Source organism: Pseudonaja textilis, chromosome 3 (genome assembly GCF_049901715.1).
Source record: "Pseudonaja textilis isolate UNSWEBS1 chromosome 3, rPseTex1.2, whole genome shotgun sequence".
In the NCBI taxonomy this organism is placed as follows: Eukaryota; Metazoa; Chordata; class Lepidosauria; order Squamata; family Elapidae; genus Pseudonaja; species Pseudonaja textilis.
This window is the reverse complement of record NC_141992.1, coordinates 23882046-23893404: the sequence shown is the minus strand read 5'-3', so window position 1 is coordinate 23893404 and position 11359 is coordinate 23882046. Positions and strand designations below refer to the sequence as shown.

The window sequence follows — 11359 nt, the reverse complement described above, 5'->3', positions numbered from 1 at the left end:
GTTTGAAAATAAATAAAGATAAGACAAAGATCTTGACAAAGAATATGCTATCAAGATAAAAGGAAGAACTGGCAGATTTATTGAAAATTCAGGTTACGAATAAGATCAAGTACTTGGAGATATACTTGACAGTAAGATGCAGCACACTAAAAGAAAATAATTATATCAAACTTAAGCAGCAGATAGCACTAGATTTGGCAAAATGGGAAAATTTACAACTGTCATTATTAGGGAGAATATCAACAATCAAGATGAATATATTACCCAGAATTTTATATTTGTTTCAAACAATTCCAATTAGGCTTGGAAAAGACTATTTTGAAGATTTAAATAAAATTGTGTTGAAATTTATTTGGCAAGGTAAGAAAGCGAGAATACAGTTAAAACTTTTGCAAGATGCTAGAATAAGAGGAGGATTTGGTTTGCCTAATTGGGAGTTGTATTACCAAGCTACAAATTTGATGTGGGTTAAGGAATGGATAACATTAATACTAGATTGTTGACATTAGAAGAACATGATCTGTTGTTGGGGTGGCATGCTTTATTATGGTATAAAGGAACTAAAACACAGGGGTATTTTAGAAGACATTATATATGGGAGTCTCTGTGGTTAAACTGGGAGAAGATTAAAAGACAATGTTATTTGAAAATTCCAGTCTGGCTATCGACTATTGAAGCATTTTCTTATCCTATAATATACAAAAAGGAACAAATAGTTAGGTTTGGTAAAATATTGAATGAAAAGGGTGAACTTAAATCTATACAAAAACTAGAGGAACAAGGTATAAAGATGAATTGGTTTTCATATGCGCAAATACATTCAAGATATGATAAAGATTTTAAAACAGAAGGTTTCTATGATAAACTGACTGATTTAGATAAGATTTTGACAGGTACTGATGAAAAGATGATTAAAAAATTGTATGGATATTTATTAGAAATTAAACTAGAAGAAGAACAAGTTAAAGAAACTATGATTGCTTGGGGAAGAATTTTGGATATGGGATTGGTCTAGAGAAATGGCAAAAATTGTGGTCTCAAAATTATAAAATGACAATGTCAACAGCATATAAAGAAAATTTGTATAAGATGTTTTACAGGTGGCATTTCCCCCCGACAAGAATAGCAAGAATGTTCAAGAATAAATCCGAAAAATGTTGGAAATGTCATCAGACACCTGGCTCATATTACCATATGTGGTGGACTTGTGCGGATGCTAAAAAACACTGGACTAAAATCCACACGTGGTTGGAAAAAATGACAAAAAAGTATATAGACTTGAAACCAGAGATATTTTTATTGGGAATTTTACCTGAAATATATAGTAAAGATTTGAAATACCTGATTGTAAATGTATTAACAGCGGCTAGGATTGTATTTGCTAAAAACTGGAAAAATGAGAAAATACCATCACAGGAGGAAATTATTAAGAAAATATTGGAATGTGCTGAAATGAGCAGATTGACATTTGAAATTAGAGAACAGGATGATAAACAATTTTATAAAGTTTGGGATCTATTCTATCAATGGTTAGACAATAAAGTACAGTAACGAAATATGTAGACTTTTAGAAAATACTAAATATATAAAGATGTATTCTTTTCTTATTATATCTACAAAATGTTTTTAGGATAGATTTTGGATGATAATATGAATTGTCACAAAACAAGTTAAGTAAAATATGATTATTTTCCAAAGCATGAATGAATAAAAGTATAGTCAAATGATTGATTAATAATGATATCAATGTATTTAATATTGGATTGAAAATATGAGATCATATACAATGTAATTGTAATTGAAGACTACGAAATGGAAGCACAAAACAATTTGTAAACCAACCGGCACACTGTATGTACATATATGGAAGATGGCCTGATGTTTTTATGTTTTGTTTGTTTATGTTTGTTTTAAAAACCAATAAAAATTAAAAAAAAAAATATTTCCGGTTCTTTGAGCATGGCTTGGTGGGTATGGCAGGGGAAGGATATTGCAAAATCTCCATAGCCTCCCCACCCCATTAACCTTATTTCCACTTCCGTTCTCCTGGGCAGGGCAACAAAAGAAGACCCAGCCAATCAGCAGGGACTCAGGAGGCAGAGAATAGATGGGGGTGGGGCTAGTCAGAGGTGGTATTTGCTGGTTCTCCAAACTACTCAAAATTTCCGCTACCGGTTCTCCAGAACAGGTCAGAACCTGCTGAATACCACTTCTGGGTGAGAGGCTATGTTGGATTTTGGTTTCTCACAAATGTGGCTATTTTTTGGATACATGTGTGTTTTTATTGTTTGGCTTCTTGCTATGTATTTTAAGACACTAGAGTCTTTTGGGAGTGAGGCAGTATCCATATCTCATACTAATTAACCAATAAAGCCTAAGGGTTGAAAATAACCACCAATCTCCTTTTTTTGCAAATTTGTAACGCTTGCTACCACAACTGCTGAAGGTTTTAGGTATTTACAGTTTTCTAATGTTCTGAGGCAGGAAATAATGCAGAAATTATATTGTAAATCAGAAATATCCAGGAAAGGTTATAAAGAAAATGAAGAGGGCAGTAAACCACACAATCAAGGCCCTACTCCTTTTTAATGTGCATTTGGAATTGCCTTCCCCCAATTTTTAAATAGCCTTGCCCTCCTGCTCTTTACATGGGCCTTGAAACCTGTTTTTTCCCCTCAGGCTGTGACTTACCTGGAGTTTGTGTTCTGAAAAGCAATTGTGCAATTTATGTTGGTAGCTGTGCAGGTTATGTTGGTTCTCTGGTTACTGGCATCTTTCGTCTTTTATATTAGGCTTTTTTTTTAATGTATATGCCCGAAATTTTTGCAAGTTAGGCAGCTCTAAAGATATGATAAACAAATAAATAAATGCACATGTCTATGTAATCATCAGGAGTTGTGCTTGGTTCAAGTGAGATGTTTTTATTTTATGGCAAATCTGTGTATTCAAACTCTTTTGGGTTGTGCATCATCCATTATCTATATTGCCCTCTATTGCTTTTTTTTCCCTTGAGAATTGTATTATATAATATTAGCTTTCCACCAATGGTGCAAATTGCTCTTGTAAAATAGCATTCAACAAAGTACTGATGCCTCCTGTTGCTCTTTTTTCTTGTGCTTTCTAATAAGCTTCTTGTAGAGGTACTGGATTCTCTGGTTTTCTTGGTTCTCAAAAAACGAGGCTGAAATTTTTCGGCATAGACGGTGTGAGTATGCTTCCAAAAATACCGTAGCATAAATGATACAAAAGAGAAGCACAATGGCCAGAACCAAAGCTGTGTGGGGAGGATTTGGCATTTGCATGAAGCATTTAGAAGAAACGAAAGTCAAGTTTTGATGGTAATTTCTCTCAAATATAACCATTAGGAAAGGTTGGATCTGAAACAAGAAATGAATTATTAATTAGAAATGTAGAGGCTACCTCCAAGGGGTGGGGTGGGGGGGGGAATCAGACACCTTAAAATCTTCCCAGAACATTACATTCTCTTTTCCGTTTTCTTTTTTTAACCAAGTAGTATTTACCACTTTTAGAACTGAATATTTGTACTCTACATTTTCACCATTTATCTTTTTCTAATCACATTTGATTTTGTTTATCTCTCATGAGATTGGTTTGTGTTTGGAGGGGAAACTAGGAGGTTGAAATTATTATTGATTTGTTGATTGGTTTATTTGATATAATGTTTTTATTTTTGTTTTTACATTATAATTGCCAGAAATGCAGCACAGGTTGTGAAAACATTGCCTGTATCTTACACAGGAATTATGAAAGGAAGCCAAATGAAGTTCTCTCTGAAAATAGGTAGTGTTTGGTATTTCAGACATTAGCGTTCTGTCCTGTGGGCTCAGCTATACCATTTTGTTGCCTACATTATTAAAATTCCATAGTAAATCCAGTAACATTCATTTGATATGTATTGACAAATGGCATTTCATGGCTTTATTTGAAATCCTGGAGGTTGCAGCCCTAACATATCTGAAAAGTTCCAAGCTAAAAGAGACCAATTTAAGCCCAAACTAGAGACTTCAGTACTCACTTCATATTTTACCCAGAACGTAACTGGGACAACAGGGATCCGAGTGACTTCAGTTACAGCTGTTTGTGCCAAATGAAATGCAATGTAGTCAGCTGCTATGACAAGCAGCATCACCACTAGAACTAATGTGAGAAGAAAAACATGTCTGAGGGAAGCCTTGAGTTCTTTTGGGGACAATTTGAAGCTGGTTGGTTTAATTAACTTCCTGGATGTGCAGATCAGTACATCAGCTGTTTTGTTTTCCCGAGCCAAATCTTCCAGCTTTGGGGTAATGTAAATATTATCAAAACGAACATCTGTAAGATAGTTCTTCAGGTACCATGTCGCTTGAAAAAGGAGACAGAAGAGAAAGAACCCAGCCATCACCCGGTTGGTCAAAAGTATGATGTTCTGGACCAACTTATCAGCATATAAAAAATCTTCCTTGATACTTTGGCTAATGTTAACCATTTTCTTATTTAGTTGGAAGATATTACTGTCATTTCTAAACTGAACATGGCTATCCCTTGAACTAAAAAAATTATCTGGCATATGGTCAATGACGCTTTTGAGAGAGTGGCTGAAATCCCAGGAAGCATTACCCAACAAGAGCATTGAGGCCACAAGGCTTTCCATGGAATTCTTGCAGGTGCATTTAATGATTTTCAGGATTGCTTGGATATTGTTCATAATATTTGGGATAATGTTGACAGCTACAATCATAAAGCAGGCAGACAGCAGCAGCCTTCGTCCTTGTCTAGTCCCTAATGTAGGCACAGTTATAGTAAACAGGCACCGAACTGGATGCACCAAAAAGAGGATTAAGAACACCAGGAAACTAAGGACAGAGGATGCCAAGGCAGAAAACTGAAAGGAATATTGTAGAGAGGAAAACATCCAGCAGTAGAAGAGGCCTCCAACAGATGCTGCAACACAGGAGCAGATCACACATAAGGATAACAGTTGGCTGTGGCTGGATGGTAATGGTATGGAGTAAGCAAGCCAGATATCCAGCATGAATTCTTGTATCTTTAGGAACTTAATGTCCCAAATGTAGGTCCAGATTCCCAACCTGTATCAGTAATGGATAAAGTAGTTTCAATTGCTAAAAACTATTTAACACACATATGTACACATATTTCATTTACACATGCACACATATCTCTCTCTCTATAGAAACATATACACATTCAAGTTTGAAGGAGAATTCTGTATTTCCCACCTTTTATTCTGGAGCTCTAAGCAATATACATTGTGTTTCCTTACAATAACTTGTAGGTCAGGAAAAAAAATAATGATGATGAGCCCAAAGTCTCTCTCTGGGTGAATTGGATTAGAACTTGGGTCTCCTTGCTTCTAGCCCAATATTTTACCCAATTAAAAATAATACTATTCTGTGCATTGGGCAACATAAGCTCTTAGCAAATACCAAAACAAAATTGTTTGTAATCAGTTGATCAAACAGAAATACAAGGTAACCATTCAGTTACAATCATGTACTATTAAATCTATGCTTATTTTTGGACTGATTTGAAAAGAAATCTTCGTGCAATTACTCTGCACTCCTCTGTACAAAATATACAATTGCAACTTAATCTTTTCAAACAATAAACTGAAACTCATTTGCACTGATTTCAGAATAATATAGGTTATGTTAATATAATCATTCAATTCTTCGCTATATTACCCAAATGTTTTTAATGAAAGCATTCTCAAAATAAGGTGTAACAGACCTATATTTTCTTCAGTGGAACAGTTCATACTAGCAATATAGTCATTGTTTTTGTTTCTTTTGTTAACACAAGAGAGGATATTATACAATATCAATTAAAATATTTTTAAAAAATTACACATACCCAATTTTATGAAGAAGTTTCCAGATCCTTTGGAAACAGTCAGCAATCCTGAAAAAATTCATCTTATTTTAAGATTAAAAAATAAAATAAATTAATTGAAACCCAACAACAAAATGGGATAGAAAAACCCAGAAAATCTGGAATTAGATAATAAGAGTTATTAAATTAAATTAAAAATTAAAAATGTTAATTTAAAAAAATAACCTTAACTGTTCATTTAAATTGTTAGTTCAATCTGCAGTGTATCCTAAAGATGAATACATTTTCTCCATTTGTGCCTGTTGCTGATTGAATATCATACCAGGAATATTAAACATAAGATTAATAATTGTAGCTGTAGAGGATCTCTGCCAGTCCTTTTTTTGGTGCTAGTAGTATATTGTTAAAACTACGCTTAGTATTGCAAAAGTAGAGTCAGAAAAAGAAGAAGCTAGGGAGCATTTATTTTTATACTATACTGAGATTGGTCACTCGGAATTACCACTGAATCATGGTGGTTAACTTAATCAGCTGATTGCAACCTACTTTAATATGTTTCCGAAATGTGTTGTTTATTATTGATATTGTTTTCATTGCTGATTGGGAGCTGCTCAGAATTTGATATAAAATGGGCTGCAATATAAATGCTTTACATAAATAAATAATTTAATATTAGTAAGCATATTTTGATGGCACTGTACTCATTTAGAAATCATGTTCTCAAACTTAAAATATCTGTTCATGCAGTGCATTATACCAATTATACCATTATAGCAAAAATTCAATCAGGATTTTTTGAGACATTTTTTTGGACATTAGCAAGAGATCAATAATAAACACAAGTACCACAATTATTATGTAATTCCCTGACTATTTTCCAGTTGCCCAAATCTCAAAAACAGTATCAGAGAAGTTTTACAGCAAAGGAAGATGAAACAGCAAGGTGCGTCTGATTTCTTGTGACTAGCCATGCCTACCAAGACAAACATTTTGTTAGAATGCCATGACATTCTCAAATTCCAAAACTGCTTACAGTCTCCAAATATTTGCACCATCCAAAGAACCAGTCATTTCTTAATTTTGAGTCAAACTAGACTTGATGGCGTTCTCACTGAAATCAATGTTCTGTTAAAGTCAGTGGCAGCTGAATTAAAACTGGAGAGTGAATATTGAACTCTTTCTGCTTCGTTTATAATAGACTTTCCTTCTTGAAAATAAAACAATATAAATACCAGCTTGAAGAGATATCTTTTGACTAGACCCATGACATGAAATAAAGGGCAATCTTCATCTTTATGAATAGCAATTCTTATCCACCATTCGTAGTATTTATCCTACATAAAGAGACTAAGGAAGAAAATACAAATATTTTACAAGATGATGATGCAGCTCGACTGTTCTTTACTCCTTCCAGCTCAGATTGAACTGTATTTATCCCTAAGCCTTTTCTCCACATTTAGGTGAAATGTTATTCCATGATTGAACTAAGAGCATGCGCTTCAGATGAATGATTCAGAGAAACATGGGAAGAAATAAATACATATATGGTGCCTGAGTGGGCAGCATTTGTTATTAATAATACAATTGTGTAGCTTAGTAGAGTAATAACATCCCATGAAACCTTTTTCCTTGTGAAAATGCTGAAATCACTTACCTCAAAAACCGAAAGATGAACAAGTGTGATATCACTCACTTCCCCTTCCTCTTTCACAGAGAAGAAAAATTTTCTTTATTGGCTATTAATGGAATTTTCTTCTCTGTTTGTTTTAAAATCTTACTACAGCAGGAATGTTCACAACTTTAGGACCAAAGCAGATTTTTGCAGACACTCAGAGGAATAAAGGCATAAAATGGGTGCTTTAAAGTAAGGCCCTCAAAAATTGCTTTTAAAAAAATAAATTGATTGGCTTCATTCACTCTGAGATTTTGTAGATCACATTATTTGCACTCCTTCCTTCAGTGGTTACATTGAAAGGAAGTTATATCCACTTACGTTTTGGTAGAAGAGAGTGGGAATGGGAATATTTCGCATAAGACAGACCATTCTTTTTAAAAGCCTCCACTTTTCCCATTGATTGAGCTCTGTGTCCCTTCATACTGTCTAAAAAAATCATAGCTGATCTCTTCAAAAAGCCATTTCCGTTTATGGAATATATGTGGATGTGATGTGATGGGTTCTGAAAGCCTGCAAAGAGCAAGAAAAAGGTTTGCTTTTTTACAGATGGAGAGAATTATATTTCAGTTTGTTTTGCTAATAGCTTCTGCCCACAGTTCTCCCTCTCCATTCCTGGAGCAGCCATTCCAGGCTATTTATGGTCTTCTTCCAACACGAAGGTACTTCTGCTCCTGTTTTTCTTTTTCCCCTAGGTACTTTTAATCTCATTTTCTTCTCTTCCAGAGCCCTTTGTGATGCACAGTTTAATAGGTTATCCTCATCCACAGGACATTGGTGAAAATAATAGGAACCCTTTGCAGATGAAACCAGAACTGTACTTATTAGGATTTATGGAAGAAGAACTGAGTAAAAAGTACAGAGTCTTGTTGTTCTATAATATGATCGTTGCCACAAGATTATATGTGCAGAAATGGAAAACTAAAGTAGCTCCACGTGTTGAAAATTGGCTATTTAAACATTTTAACACAGATGGCAAAAATGACATGCCTGATCAGAAAAATTTACAGAGGTTTTTAATAAAGACTGGAGTCTGTTTATGGATTATACTACAAAAACAGAGAAATTAGCTTGATCATAAAGGACTTTATAAAGTAAATAAGGGGAGATAATAAAAAGTTTAAATAGTAATTATAATTGTTAATGGATCCATGAGGAAAGTATAAAGAGACACATAAACCTGCAAATACAAAACTAAACATGTATCTTAAAAAATAGTTATATATTTTAAAGTTACATGTTTAGCTTTCAATTTGTAGGTTTATGTTTGTTTTTATGTTTATATGTTTTAAAAATTGTTATTGTCCAAACTTGGAGTTTCAGAAAACATATGCTGGCATCTATTGTACTGCCCCAGTGGCCAGATGCTCTTGTTAATAAAATCAATGGCTGTTACAGACCTTTCCGTTTTAATGTGGGGCAACTTAAAGAAACCACTTGAGAATTTTCTCTCCCACCAAGTATTGTCTGCCAGTGTGAGAGACAAACCACCTGCTGTTCTTTTTAACATGAGGCAGGACAAGTTGACCAGTCAGCTTGGTTATTTTTCAATGTGGAATTAGAGACTAAGAATACTAGATCTGTGCTCAAAAATATTCTGAGTAAAGATCATAAGCACAGAAGTGGGCCTATAAGGAACATGGAGTGTTTCCTCCCTCTTCACCCTTGATTCTCCACTGCACCTGTAACTGATAGCAAGGAAGGCCCAGTACTGTAAGAATGGTAGTGTTGACAACATTGTGAAATAGTCCGTGCATGAGGAAAAATGTCACTTCCCCAAATAATGAAAAAGAGTTTTAAAAAGAGTCACATGAAACCCCTGATCAGCAAACCCAATCAAAAGCCTGTACTGAACTCATTAGTCAAAGAATCATCAACACAGAGCTGAGAGAAACGAGAACTCTCTTCCTTAGTTTAAAAATGAGCCCTAAATCTCCGCATATTAGGAATATTTTGGAAAGCACTGGTGAAGCATCATTGAGGCAAATTCCCCTGCAGGGAGTTAGCCATGATATTAAAAGATCCAAGGCTGGACTGAGAGGGACCAAAGTGGGAGTGGTTTGGGTCAGGGTGGATCTTTGGCTAACTTAAAGATTACCTTTTATTAGCATGGAACAATTTCTAAGAAAAACCAATGGCTGGTAAACCAGGCCACAACAGGAGCCATCCAGTGAGTCTTGTTCTTTCTGCAGGGATATTAAAGGCAAGAAGCAGAAAATGAACAATCAGATATTGTAATGGTCATGGTCCAGATAAAGAACCAGTTCAGCCATGTTGCCAACCCACTGCGATCCAGACTGGAATTTCCAAGAGGTGGCTTAAGAAATTGCTAGGAGAAGCATGGGAGACGAACAACATGGAACTGACTCAAGATTAGTTTAAAGAAAAAGAACATTAAGAAGAAAGAGTGAGTGAGGTGACAGATGACTGAGTAGTCATCATTCATAGTCATCTTCTTAAGTTGAGGTACATTTTAATCCTATTTCAATCATAGTCATGATCCATATTTACATTTTTAAGGTGATAGATTTTTTTTCTTTATGTCTCTTGGTAATGCATCAGAGACAAGTAATGCTGTTCACAGACAAAAGAAGGAAAGGGGAAAGAGACATAAATTCTTCAGCTCCGTTTCCATCCTTGCTGGCACTATGACTCAAAACTGCCCTCTTCATAATGAAAACTATTTCATTAAAATTTCAGTAATCTTCCTTGACATTAGAACAGGATTTTATTTTGTTTTGTTTTATTTATTTTATTTTCACTTTGTTTCCTGCCTCAGAAAAAGCGATGGATATCATGACATCATTGGTTTTAATGATGAGTGGGACTGAAATTTTCAGATAAATAATTTTCTTGTCATAAAAAAATCTTTTTCAGGTATCAAGGGACACCTGCACAAAAATAGCCAAAAATAAAAAACTTCACAATAGAATTCACATCTAACAAATATAATCTATAAATGGCAGACCAGCAGCTGAGTCATGGCACATAAAAATTCCAATCACTGCAAGCACTAGCATTGCATAGTGCAAAACGTTTTTTAAATGTTTTTTTTAATCAAGAACTCTCACATAACCCCTAGCAATGTCTTGCAGTTCTGCAGAGCCTCAGTTGAGAAAAGCTGCTCCAAAAGACTCACCCCCAATTCTCCAAAGTTTTTGAAGACAGAAGGAGCTGCAGAGAAGAGAGTTTGCATAGAGTTCCTGTCTCTGCACCCCTGTGGTAATCCTGTGGTAAATGCAAACCCATCATTTGCAAGCTTGTCATAGATTTCTCCAAACCTGAGTTCTACTAATAATAGCAAAACATTTTGTTTCTCATCATCCTTGATCTTGTATTAACATTCTCATATCCGTGTGTTATGTCTCCTCTTGGAAATTCAAACGAACAAACATAAAGCAGCCGTTTCACAATCAAATCAAACTGAAGGGAGTAACAAGATAACGGCTGTCAGAAACTGTTAGGACTCCCCTTCGAAATTCAAACAAACAGAGAGCTCTTTGCTGTAACGTCCTCATTCAAAATAGTCATTTTGTTTCTGGCGAAATGCACCAGCCCAGCTGTGTCCTTTTATACCCATTAAGGCAACGTGCTAATTAACTGGCTTGCCCTTCAGATTAACGTTTCCTGGTTCTGACGTCAATCCACGATCTAACAGTCATCAGAGTCAAAACTCCCAACAGGACCGATCCTTCCAATCACAACACTATCCCCCACCGCAGGGACCTTCCCCCGAGTCTGATGATTAACTTGACGATGTTTCGTTGACAACCCCACTCTGTCTCCCACAGCCAATGGAGGCGTCGCTCGTTCCAATTGTCTCAGGTGGTCTACACA

At 35.2% G+C, this 11359-nt stretch overlaps 1 protein-coding gene across 1 annotated transcript; it reads right to left on the bottom strand.

The window, feature by feature from the left end:
* Positions 1 to 1273: 1273 nt before the first annotated feature.
* Positions 1274 to 6274, bottom strand: OCSTAMP (osteoclast stimulatory transmembrane protein). Its single transcript, XM_087929040.1, has 3 exons — positions 5872 to 6274; positions 4037 to 5087; positions 1274 to 3377 (listed from the first exon to the last, which is right to left on the bottom strand). Exons 1-3 carry the CDS (start codon positions 5931 to 5933, stop codon positions 3075 to 3077), a joined length of 1416 nt encoding a protein of 471 aa, XP_087785166.1. The 5' UTR covers positions 5934 to 6274; the 3' UTR covers positions 1274 to 3074.
* Between the last annotated feature and the right edge of the window lie 5085 nt (positions 6275 to 11359).